Source organism: Rhinoraja longicauda, chromosome 16 (genome assembly GCF_053455715.1).
Source record: "Rhinoraja longicauda isolate Sanriku21f chromosome 16, sRhiLon1.1, whole genome shotgun sequence".
NCBI lineage: Eukaryota > Metazoa > Chordata > Chondrichthyes > Rajiformes > Arhynchobatidae > Rhinoraja > Rhinoraja longicauda.
In genome coordinates, this window is record NC_135968.1 from 18,663,561 (window position 1) to 18,677,039 (window position 13,479).

At 46.7% G+C, this 13,479-nt stretch overlaps 1 protein-coding gene across 2 annotated transcripts in view; it reads right to left on the reverse strand.

Annotated features, from left to right (window-relative positions):
• armh3 (armadillo like helical domain containing 3) overlaps positions 1–13,479 on the reverse strand; it is a 123,596-nt gene that overhangs the window by 97,941 nt on the left and 12,176 nt on the right. For both annotated transcript variants that reach the window (XM_078413349.1, XM_078413350.1), the window contains 5 exons: positions 11,279–11,365; positions 8,017–8,073; positions 5,983–6,026; positions 3,777–3,837; positions 1,767–1,813 (listed from right to left, as the gene is read on the reverse strand). In XM_078413349.1, the coding sequence (XP_078269475.1) occupies positions 1,767–1,813; positions 3,777–3,837; positions 5,983–6,026; positions 8,017–8,073; positions 11,279–11,365 (296 nt within the window). The remainder of the gene's footprint in view (positions 1–1,766; positions 1,814–3,776; positions 3,838–5,982; positions 6,027–8,016; positions 8,074–11,278; positions 11,366–13,479) is intronic.

Consider the following 13,479-nt stretch of genomic DNA (forward strand, 5'->3'; position numbering starts at 1 on the left):
TGGGATGTGGGAGGAAACCGGAGCACCCAGAAGACACCCACACAGTGGAGCACGTCGAAGAGAGGAGGAGAACTTCTTCAAAGTGGACATAGCTTTGAAGAAGTTCTCCTCCTCTCTTCGACGTGCTCCACTGTGTGGGTGTCTTCTGACACCCACACAGTTACAGGCAGAACGTGCAAACTCCACATGGACAGCAGCCGAGGTCGGGATCGAACCCGGGTCTCTGGCAGTATGAGGCAGCAGCTCTACCAGCTGCACCCTTGTGAAGCCCCATGATTATTTTTGCTCGGTTCATTTTGGCCTTTTCTATCACTGATGTCGGTAGCTGTGAAAGGCTGCTGAGTTGAGTCGTGTGAAAGGGTTGCATCAGCGAAAGCTGCCCATAGTGAATCAGCCTCCGACTAATAGTATTATCACAGCTTGTGCTAATTAAACACCTCTGCACGGCTAATCTAAGCATGTCCTGTGGACCATCAACTCCTCCAATAATCAACAGTAATTCTCTATTTTATCTGAAGAAGGATCTCGACCCAAAACGTCACCTATTCCTTTTCTCCAGAGATGCTGACTGACCTGCCGAGTTACTCCAGCATATTGTGTCTATCTTCTCTATTTGATCTCTTCTTTGCTGGGGTCTTCATCCCAAGATAGTGAACCCTTTTGTGTGTTCCATCTAGACCTTTCCCTCTTATCTTGCTATTGAGGGCGTGCAGCGTAGGTTAACTAGGTTAATTCCTGGAATGGCGGGACTATCATATGTTGAAAGACTGGAGCAACTAGGTTTGTATACACTGGAATTTAGAAGGATGAGAGGAGATCTTATCGAAACGTATAAGATTATTAAGGGGTTGGACACGTTAGAGGCAGGAAACATGTTCCCAATGTTGGGGGAGTGCAGAACAAGGGGCCACAGTTTAAGAATAAGGGGTAGGCCATTTAGAACTGAGATGAGGAAAAACTTTTTCAGTCAGAGAGTTGTGAATCTGTGGAATTTGCTGCCTCAGAAGGCAGTGGAGGCCAATTCTCTGAATGGATTCAAGAGAGAGCTAGATAGAGCTCTTTAGGATAGCGGAGTCAGGGGGTATGGGGAGAAGGCAGGAACGGGGTACTGATTGAGAATGATCAGCCATGATCACACTGAATGGCGGTGCTGGCTCGAAGGGCCGAATGGCCTCCTCCTGCACCTATTGTCTATTGCCTATTGTCATCTCTTACCTCGAGACCTATCCAAAAATGTGGCAGAGTTGTGGATAGAGAGGAATGTGGTCAAAGGATCTTTCAGGAAACAGACAAGATATAGTTTAATATAAACAAGTTTAGTTTAGGTTTAGAGATGCAGCGTGGAAACAGATCCTTTGGCCCACCGAGTCCACGCCAACCAGCGATGACCCTGTATACTAGTTCTATGCTGTTACTAGCGACAATTTACAGAAGCCAATTACAGAACCTGCATGTTTGTTTTTGGAATGTGGGAGGAAATCCACGCAGTCACAGGGAGAACGTGCAAACTCCATACAGACAGCACCCATAGTCAGGATCGAACCCGGGTCTCTGGCGCCTTAAGGCAGCAGCTCTACTGCTGCGCCACTGTGCCACTCCAAAATTGATGTGCAGAATGGGCCAATTCTGCTCCTATGTCTTATTTTGGCAACAAGGTGGTACACGCTGAACCTTAATTTCCTCCAAATAGCTTTGGAGAAGGGAATAGGGAAAAAAACCTTAAAAGTAACACAGAGAAAAAAAAGATTCAAAGCCAAGTTACTCACTGTACTGAAATCTTCTCCTCAACTTCTGCGATGAACATATTACCCACCTGCATGCACAGAGAGGGCAGCTGTTAGTTTTAACCATGCAGCGAGTGACAAGGAGAGGTGGAGTAGAAAGGGCGACAAAATGTGTAAGAAGGAACTGCAGAAGCAGTTTAAACTGAAGATAGACACAAAAAGCTGGAGTAACTCAGCGGGTCAGGCAGCATCTCTGGAGAAAAGGAATTGATGACCTTTCAGGTCAAGATTCTTCTTGAGACTGAGAGTCAGGGGGAAAGAGAAACGAGGGATATAGACGGTACATAGATGAATGAAACATAGAAAATAGGTGCAGGAGGCCATTCGGCCCTTCGAGCCAGCACCGCCATTCATTTTGATCATGGCTGATCGTCCCCAATCAATAACCCGTGCCTGCCTTCTCCCCATATCCCTCGATTCCACTAGCCCCGAGAGCTCTATCTAACTCTCTCTTAAATCCATCCAGTGATTTGGCTTCCACTGCCCTCTGTAGCAGAGAATTCCACAAATTCACAACTCTCTGGGTGAAAACGTTTTTTCTCACCTCAGTTTTAATGGCCTCCCCTTTATTCTAAGACTGTGTCCCCTGGTTCTGGACTCGCTGGAATGAAAGATATGTATAAAGCCTGCCTGACCTGCTGAGTTACTACAGCTTTTTGTGTCTTTCTTCGGTTTAAACCAGCATCTGCAGTGCCTTCCGACATGCTTTTTGCTTATCTTTCATTCATCTGTTCCACGTACCATCTATATCCCTCGTTTCCCTCTCCCCAGACTCTCTGAAGAAGGGTCTCGACCCGAAACTTCATCTATTCCTTTTCTCCAGAGATGCTGCCTGACCCGCTGACTTACTCCAGCTTTGTGTGTCTATCTACGGAAAGGGTGACAAACTGACAGAGAGGTGGTGACAGAGAGCTCGCATTGTGAGCAAAATGATAGCTGACTGCAAGGGAAGCTCACCAGCCGATGACAAGTGACAGTGAGAAAGATGGGAGTATAAAACCGCAATAAATTGTACTTTTGCACAAACACAGTGGCTTTAGCTACTGAACCGCCCAAGGCGCTTCACAGCTGCATTACCAGATCGACGTTGATGCAGACAAGACGACATGGGGACTATCATGCCGTTGCAAAGTAAGAAAACAAAATGAGAAAAGAAAAGTAAGAGTCAGCCAGTTGAGAGGAAATCTCCACAAAGTATGCCTACTTTGAAGAAGTTCTCCTCGACTCTCTGATGGGAGTTCTGTGAGACCCTCTCTCTCCCCCCCCTTTGATTCCTGCTGCTCTTCATCTCAACAACTGTGTTCTGACCCGGACTCGCTATCACAGCCACGTGTGTTTCACAATTTGCGACTCTTCAATCTTTTTCTCTCACACATTCTGTCTTTTCACCTCTGGCCTTTGCCCAACCATCTGCCTATCAAAAAACTTTCCTCACCTGTATCCACCTATTACCTGCCAAGCTTTGTCCTGCCCTTCTTTCTTCTAGGTTTCTCTCCACTCCACCCCCATAATGTCTGAAGGGTCCCGACATGAAACAACACCTTATGTGATCCCCATAGATGCTGCCTGACCCGAGTTACTCCAGCACTTTGTGTCTTTTTTTGTAAACTAGCACCTGCAGTTTCTTGTTTCTAAGTGCCCCAAATAAGATGGTCCCATATGCCTGCATTTGGCCCATATCCTCTAAACCTTTCTCATCCATGTATCTTTCCAAATGAAGGGTCTCGACCCGAAACGTCACCCATTCCTTCTCTCCCGAGATGCTGCCTGACCTGCTGAGTTGCTCCAGCATTTTGTGAATAAATCGATTTGTACCAGCATCTGCAGTTATTTTCTTATACTTTCCAAATGTTGGTATTGTCTCTGCCTCAACTACCTTCTCTGGCAGCTCCTTCCACACACCGTCAGCATCTGAGTGAAAAAGGAGGGGGGTAGGGGGTGTGGGATCAGCATCACTGGTGGAGAAATTGGTTGATTTTCCACGGACCTTACCATGTTGGTTAGAGCAGAGAAGAATCCTCCTTGGTTTTCCTCCTCCTTATCTTTGTATTGCCTGTAAAGCAATCGAGGGGGAAAAAAAGCAAAGATTTACAACTGTACATGTTTTTTCATGGATTGAAAGTTACATCATGGAAACAGGTCCTTCAGCCCAGCAAGTCACTCGAGCGAGTAATCAACTTGCTAGCCTGCACAATGTGCCAGGTACATACAATCTTTCAAACACATTCACACTAGTTAATGCCATCGGTGACATTTCGAGTCAGGACCCTTCTTCGGAGTCAGGGGCAACACAGTGGCGCAGCGGTAGAGTTGCTGCCTTACAGTGCCAGAAACCCGGATTCAATTCTGATTAAGGGTGCTGTGTGTATGGAGTCTGTACATTCTCCTTGTGACCACGTGGGTTTTCTCTGGGTGCTCAGTTTTCCTCCCACATCCCAAAGTGGCTATCAAACTGTACAACTCCTCCCCCTTCTGTCGTGGGGTAAACTAGCACTGACTCCTCCCCCCACCCCCCCCATCCCATCTTTGCACATCCCCAATCCTTTCCACTTGTCACTTTAAATTCATGTTTCATGTATTTTGTGTTTTTATGATCAATTTCCCTCCTGGGATAAATAAAGTTCTATCGTATCATATTGTAAGACGTACAGGTTTGTATGTTAATTGGCTTAGTGGGATAGTGCTTGTGTCCGGGGTGATCGCTGGTCAGCACTGACTCAGTGGGCCAAAGGGCCTGTTTCCAGGCTGTATCTCTAAAGTAAAATAAGGTGGGGTCCCAATCCAAAAATAAACTTTTTCCCGCCTGTTTGCAGTAAGCAACCCTTTACTTTCCCATTGTGCAACCTGATGCCACAGGAAAACAGTCTGGCGTGGACAGAGCACCGAGTGATCAAACAGGATTAATTGTGCAGGAAAATAACTGCAGATGCTGCTACAAATCGAAGGTATCACAAAATGCTGGAGTAACTCAGCGGGTCAGGCAGCATCTCAGGAGGGAAGGAATGGCTGACGTTTCGGGTCGAGACCCTTCTGCAAACAGAATTGTTTCCTCCACACCCAAGTCACTCGAGCGAGTAATCAACTTGCTAGCCGGTGCATACAATCTTTCAAACACATTACTTAAACAGAACACCACTCTGTGTTTTTACTATTTAAAAGGCACACAAGGTTTGCAATGGTCTTACTTCACACTGCTGAGTCACCTTGTTTCAGATGACTAATTATTGTTGTTTCAGATGACTAATTATTTTGCATTGAAGGTAAAGATAAATGAGCTAACAATTCTGCTTTGGGAATCAGCGGCAAGACAAACAGGCTGCAACCTGCTGCTTTTGGCAATTCCTTGCAAAATGGTGGCCAAGGCAGCGAATGTAACATTCTTCTCTTTATCCCCTCTCGCCCACTGCAGTTTGCAGTGCACCTAAGTGTGCCTTGAGGTTAACGGAGAGGAAGCAACCAAACAGACATGGGCTGGCCTTGGGCCTGGTCTCGCAAGCTACTGTCTCAGATGGATGAATCAGTTGTCAGCCAGGCTGACACTCTTCACACTAACCCCATGTCCTTACTGCTGAGTCCACACTCTAATGTGTCATAGAGTCATACAGCACAAACACAGGTCCAACAGCCCACCTTACTCATGCTGACCAACATGCCCCCATCTACACTAGTCCCACCTGCCTGCGTTTGGCCCATATCCCTCATAGAAACCTTTCCTATCCATGTACCCGTGCAAATGTCTTTTAAATGTTGTTATCGTATCTATCTCAACCACCCCCTCTGGCAGCTCGTTCAATACTCCCATGACCCTCGGTGTGAAAATGTTGCCTCTCGGGTTCCGTTTAAATCTTTCCCCTCTCACCTTAAAGTTCTATCCTCAGATTCTTGATTCCCCTACTCTGAGTAAAAGACTATGCATTTGCCCTATCTGCAACCGACATGACTTTATACGCCTCTATAAGATCACCCCCTCAGCATTCCTGCGCTCCAAGAAATAAAGCCCTCGCCCGTTTAACCTGTCCCTATTGCCCACACCCTCGTCCTTGTAAATCTTCCCTGCACTCTCTCCAGCCGGCAACATCCTCTGACAACAGGGAACCTCAGCCAACACAGGCCTGCCCCTGGGTCACACAATAACTGCCTCGACATCAGCAAACCTCTTAAACCAATGCACAGTTCATGCGGGATCCTTTGTACAAACCTGTTGTATTCCGTCAGTGCTTGCGAGATGACCAGGCCCATTCCCTGCAACACAAAGACGGGACACAATTACCAATAGAGCTCAATTCTCCTATTTGAGGTAACACTGAATTCTCCAATTTTAGATAACTAAGCTGCAACTGCCCCCTTTCTTTTCCCTGCCGCTTTTCCTTCTGTCCCACCTGGACTCGCACCCATATTTCCCCCTCCCCCATCACCACCACCCCCCCCTCGTCCCCTTGCACCAATATTCCTTTCTCCGCCTTCACTATTCACAACTCTTGCGTCCTTATCACACACTTTTTATCGTTTAATCTCTGGCCTGAATCCAACAATCTGCCTATCAAAATCGTCCCCTCACCTGTACCTACCGGCCCCCACCTGTGTCTCCAACTCTACTTTTGATTTTGTTCTTTGCCAATAAGTGTCATTAAGAGGAAATGTAGAGCAGGCAGTCGATCAACCAGCATGTCTTTGGGATGGGGGGAGCACTAGGGCCCTCACCTGTATCCACCTTATTACTTGCCACACTTTTCCCTGCCCCTCCACTTTTCTCACCCCCCCCCCATGCCCCCCTTTGTGTGTGTGTAGTTTTTTTTAACCACAAGCTCATCTTTTTCACGCAGGTCTGCTATCAAAAAAAAATAGGCTGTGCTGGAACAATTCAGTGGGTCAGGCATAAATCTCCACAGAACATGGATAGGTGACATTATGATTGGGACCGTTCTTCTGACTCAAAACATTGTCGGCTACCATTTTTCACTCTTCCCTCTACCCCAGCTTGATGCGCAGACATTTATCCCCTTTCCCCTCTCTCTGTCCCCTCCGAGTTATATTCCTTCCTCTGGCCGAAGGGCCTGTTTCCACGCTGCACCTCCAAACCTAAACTAAACTTGTTCAGATTAAACTCCATCTTGTCTGAATCCTGAAAGATCCTTTGACCACGTTCCTCACATTTTCTATCTTATCTCACTCTTATTGTCACTTCGTCGCTGGCCAACCATCTGTGAATGAAGTCTTTTACCCACAACACGGGAATCAAGATCCAGAGGACACAGGTTTAAGGTGAGGGGGGAAAGATTTAATAGGAACCTGAGGGAAACTGTTTCCACTCAAAGGATGGTGGGCATATGGAACAAGCTGTCAGAGGAGGTAGCTAAGGCAGGTACTATAACAACATTTAAAAGACACATATACATGACATGTAAAAGACAGGTACATGGATAGGAAAGATTTAGAGGGATATGGGCCAAACGCAGGCAGGTGGGTGGGGCATTTTGGTCGGCATGGGCAATTTTTTGGCTGAAGGGCCAGTTTCCATGACCACTGTTTCTCTAGTGGGAGAGTCCAGGACCAGAGGCCACAGCCTCAGAATAAAAGGACGTACTTTCAGAAAGAAAAAGAGGAATTTCTTTAGTCAGAGGATGATGAATCTATGGAATTCATTGGCACAGAAGGCTATGGAGGCTGTCGATGGATATTTGTAAGGCAGAGATTGACAGTTTCTTGATTAGTAAAGGTGTCAGGGTTTATGGGGAAAAGGCAGGAGAACAGGGTTGAGAGGGAAAGATTGATCAGCCATGATTGAATGGCGGAGTAAATTTGAAGGGCACAATGGCCTAATTCTACTCCTTTAACTTATAATCATGAACCCGTTGAGTTTCTCCAACACTATTTGATTTTCTGTACACAGTTCTCCAGGTGTGGTCCCATCAGTGTCCTATATATCTGAAGCATAACCTTGCTACTCTGGTATTCAATTCCCCTCGCAATAAACAACAATCTGTGAGCCATCCTAATTACTTGCTCCACCTGCGTTCTAGCCTCCAGCAAATCGCACATTGTGAGATTCCTCTGCCTCCCTTCCAGAGACCTGCAGTCTCTCACCGTTCGGATAATGTGCTTCCTATTAATTTTATCTTTACTCTCCGGAGATCTGCCTCCAGACAAGACTGGAAGGGGAAGGAAGGCTCCCGCAGGACTCCCGCCTGCCTCGTCCCCCCCCCGTGCCAGGTCAGCAGCTGTTCGTACTCACGTTTAACGTGGTCTCGTCATCAACAATGGACAACTTCACAATGTACGGGTTCACCGACTGCAAGACAAGACGCCGCGTGTTAACCGAGTCGTGATGCTGCTTAACTAAACTACAACAGACAAGTGGTACAAAAGCATGAAAACACATTGTTCCAGATTCGGGGACAGTTTCTTCCCAGCTGTTGTCAGGCAATTGAACCACCCGATCTTCAACTACAGAGCGGTCGGTCCTGACCTCCCATCTACCTCATTGAAGACCATCGGACTATCTTTAATCGGATTTTACTGGACTTTATTTTGCACTGAAGGTTATTCCCTTTATCCTGTATTTGTACACTGTGGACAGCTTGATTGTAATGAAAGGTAGACACAAAATGCTGGAGTATCTCAGCAGGACAGGCAGCACCTCTGGAGAGAAGGAATGGGTGATGTTTCGGATCGAGAGCCTTCTTCAGACTGATGTCAGGGGAGGGGGTGGGACAGAGATAGAATGTAGTCGGAGACAGTAGGACTGGTGGGAGAACTGGGAAGGGGGAGGGGATGGAGAGAGGGAAACTAAGGGCTATTTGAAGTTAGAGAAGTCAATGTTCATACCGCTGGGGTGTAAGCTACCCAAGCGGAATATGAGGAGCCGTTCCTTCAATTTGCGCTGGGCCTCACTCTGACAATGGAGGAGACACAGGACAGAAAGGTCAGATTGGGAATGGGAGGGGGAGTTAAAGTGCTGAGCAACCGGGTGATCAGGTAGGTTAAGGTGGACTAAGCGGAGGTGTCCAGCGAAACGATCGCTGAGCCTGCGCTTGGTCTCACCATGTATAGTCTTTCTGCTGACTGGATCCCATGCAACACAAAAGCTTTTCACTGCACCTCAGTACACATGACAATAAACTAAAGTAAATAATTCTCAAGTAGCAATGGCAAGATTTGAACTCACTACTACTGACAACCTCCCCAGCGGAAGACCAGGAAGTGTCATCGTGTGATCATCTGCTCCAACTGTACACTGTGGATGGCTCGATTGCAATCATGTTTAGTATTTTTGCTGACTGGATAGCGCGCAACAAAAAAACTTTTCACTGTAACTCGGTATGTGTGCCAATAATACACTAAACTATATTGTGTGATGTATAACACCACTACATTACTACAACAGCATTTAAAAAAACACTTGGACAGGTACATGGATAGGAAAGGTTTAGAGGGAAATGGGCAAGTTGGGCCAAAAGTGCCTGTGTCTGTGCTGTATAACTCGATGATCCGCTGAGTTCCTCCAGCACTTTTTGTTTTACAATACAGGTTTTCCAGATGTGGTCCACCTGTATATCTGAAGCATAACCTTGTTACTTGTGTATTATATACTTGTACCAGCGTAGATGAGCATCTTGACAAGTTGTGTTGAAGGGCCTGTTTCGTTGCTAGATGAATCTGTGAGTCTGTGACTCTCGGTTTAATGGTCTGTTATACTGCGTGTAATGAGGTAGCTATAAAAATTGTACATTAACTGGTCTGTACCAGATTCCACAGTAAATACTTGTATTTATATAACTCATTCACAAGATAAAAGATTACCTTTAACCTGCAAATACATTTTAAAAAAGCAATTCTGTTAATTTGTATCCTGATGCCTGGCAAATTCCTGCCTCGGAAATTAAACTTTCCAAGCTTGAAGAGACATGTTAAATTCATCTTCCATAGAACTTAAGGGCATAGCTTTAGAGCGAGATGCAAGAGGTTCAGAGGTGATATAACAAAGAACTTTCTCACTCAGAGATACAGCATGGAAACAGGCCCTTCGGCCTACCGAGTCCACACTGACTATCAATCACCCATTCACACTAGTTCTATGTTATCCCACTTTCTCATCCACTCCCGACATACTAGTGGTAATTAACCAACAGAGGAAACCCATGCAGTCGCAGGGCGAACGTATAAACTCCAAACACAGACAGCACCGGTGGTCAGGATCGAACCAGGGTTTCTGGCATTGTGAGGCAGTGGCTCTATCAGCTGACATCACTGTGTCACAATCTGAAATGCACAGCCTGAGGAGGTGGTGGAGCCAGGTACGGTCACAACATCTAACATGTATCTAGACACCATGGCACAGAAGCATACAGACCTGTTGGCAAATGGGATTAGTGCAGATAGATTGATGGTCACGTAGAATATGATGTGCTGATTTATTATCGTCATATGCACCAAACATGTTGCAAAATTATGAAAAAAAACTGTGCTTGCTTCATTAATTTTATTATGCTGTAAAAGCCAAACCTAATGCATGCCAAATTGCCAAGAGAATTTACAGGGCAGCACAGTGGCGCAGCTGGTAGAGCTTCTGTCTCACAGCGCCAGAGACCCTGGTTTGATCCTGAACACGGGTGCTGTCTGTGTGGATTTTGCACGTTCACCCTGTGTGACTGCGTGGGTTTCCTCCTGGTGCTCCGGTTTCCTCCCACATCCTAAAAACGTGCGGGTTTTGTAGGTTAATTGGCCTGCTGTAAATTACCCCCTAGTTTGAAGAGAAGGGGATAATGGAGAACTAGCGTGCATGGGAGATCAATGATCAGTGTAGGCTCGGTTGTGCTTAGGGCCTGTTTCCAAGCTGTATCTCCAAGCCAAAGATACAGTGATAAACTTTGCTTTGCACATAAGCCAGACAAAACATATCATACATAATATAGTGCTACAGTTACAGGGAAGGTGCAGAGTTTAAAAAGTGCAAGGGTTTCGATTAGGTTGAATGGGGGAATCGGGAATATGTCCTTTGCATACGAGATGGCCTTTGAAGAGACTGATAACCGTGGGGGAAGAAACTGTTCCTGAAACTGGTGGAACTTTCAAGCTTTAAAACTTTGGTAGCGTTTGCCGAAAGGGAGTGGGAGTGGGGGAGAGGGAGTATGTTCATAAGTCATAGGAGCTCCGCCATCTGATCTATCGTTCCCACGCAATCCCATTCTGCTGCCTTCGCCCCACGACCTTTGGCATCCTTGCCAATCAAGAACCTTTTAATCTACGCTTTAAAAATACCCAATGACTTGACCTCCACAGCCATCAGTGGCAATGAATCCCACAGATTCGCCACCCTTGACTAAAGAAGTATTTTCATTCTAAAGGTGCGTCCTTATAATCAGTGGCTGTGCCATCTGTTCCTAGACTATAACGTAACGCTTTCTGTCTTAATATCACTTACAGGATGAGTTAGGGTGAAGGGAGGGGTAGAGGGGGGGGGGGGGGGGGCAGGGGGAAAATCACTGAATCCTTACCTCATACTTTCTGTAGTTAACAAGCAGCGCCAGGAGCACCACTCCATCGTACCCGTGCAGCACCCTGCTGGATGCCACGGAGAGAATCTGCACCAGCAGAGAGGGAAAGAGAAAACAGGCGTTGGTCACAGAGGCAGACAGTGACATTCCTGGCATGCCTGAGTGGTGGCGTCCCAGTGCCCATTTAATCAGAAAACAAAACACACAGAAAGCGACAGAGGACGGCTGTAGGGCCGCTGCCTCACAGTGCCAGAGAGCCGCTTCAATCCTGACCTCAGGTGCTGTCCGTATGGAGTTAGCACGTTCTCCCTGTAACCATGTGGGTTTCCTCCGGGTGCTCCAGTTTCCTCCCACGTCCCAAAGACGTGGTGCTTGCATTTTTTTTGTGCAGTCTGTAAATTGCCTTCAAGTGCGCAGGGAGTGGATGATTAAGTGGGATAACATAGAACTAATGTGAATGGGTGATCGATGGTCAGTGTGGTCCTGATGGGCCAAAAGACTTGTTTCCATGTTGTACCTTAAAACTAAACTAAACTAACGCACTGCTTTAGCACATTAATCCAGAGCTCTTTGTATTGGCCAGTCCCAGCATATGTGGGAGTGTTACACAGGAGTCATTCACCCCAGTACGTGGCTGATCATCTTATGTACAGAGGTGCACCCTACTACCCGATATCCAAGCAAACCCTGGTATAAGCTTGTGATATAACATTAGCATTTAAAAAACAAAATGCTGTTGCTCTTGGAAATATGGGTTTCAGCTTTCTCCTCCCTCCCATAATCAATGTGACGAAGGTTCTCGTCCCGTAACCTATCTATTCCCTCCACAGATGCTGCCTGATTTCTGAGTTCCTCCAGCACTTTGTGCTTTTTCCTCGCTCCACCCCGTTGCCTTTGAGCAGATCCGACAGTGTAACTTTGGAGGACGGCGCCACCTGGTGGCAGGTTAGATTGCACAGATTCTTCCAACAGCAGTGATCTAAACCTCATACAGATCCACCACCGATTTTCCGGCACCCTTGGTTCCAGAGCATTTCTAACAGCTGTCACAGCCTTGGGGGGGGGGGGCCAAGATACCGGCCTGCCAAGTCGGCTGCGGAAGTCGGCTATGGGAATGCATCTGCTGGCTCCGGCCGGGCTGGAGTTCCAGAACCCCGGCCGCATGTGACAAATTCAGCCTGTCGAACGGCACAGAAGTCCCAATGAATGTGAGATCGGTCGCCCCACCAACTTACACGCCACATTTTCGGGGGAACTTCCAGGAGGGATTCTGTCTGGATTAAAGGTGGGACCGGAACACCAATTACTGGACAATCTGTGGTGAACCTGTACAATGTGGGTACAGGGAGTTCTGCAATAATGCTATAGCTGCATTTCTACAGAACCTTGTGTTATAAAAAATCACATTGTGCACACAATTGTGTCAACGGGGGTTGGGGGGGGATAAAGAGTTTCACACCCGCAATAACGTTATTTTCCGTGCAGGTTTTTCAAAAAGGGTCTTTTCAATAGCAATGCATATACACTTGGTACTGTAAGCTAAAAATAATAAAGCCCATCTTATTTCATTGCACAATTACATAAAGTGTCAGTGCACATGTCAATTTCAATGACCACCCAGTAGCAACTGTGTTCTTAACGGACAATAGTGTCTGATTGCTGCGGGGAACAGGCATTTTTTCTCCCCCCGATACTGTTTATATCTGACACAGCTTATTTCTGCATGTCACTTTCCAAAGTAACTTCTAAGTCGTTCTTCAGACCCTGATGGAAGCCGCATTATCACTAATACATCCCTAATCCAGTGCAACCTCTTCTGTAATTCACGTTACCTTACCATTTACTAAGTTTTGTATGACAAAGTTTAGTTTGGAGATGCAGCATGGTAACAGACCCATTGGCCCAGAGTCCACGCCAACCAGTGATCACCCGTTCACAGTAGTTCTGTGTTATCCTACTTCCATGTCCACTCCCTAAGCACTAGGGGCAATTTACAGAGGACCAATTAACTGACAAACCCGCACGTCTTTGGGATGTGGGAGGAAACCGGTGCACCCTGAGGAAACCCACGCGGTCACAGGGAGAACATGCAAACTCCACACACAGACAGTCCCCACGGTCAGGATCAAACCTGGGTCTCTGGAGCTGTGTGGGAGATGGTGCACCCGTTGCACCCCATAATGTGCACAGCAGATCCCACA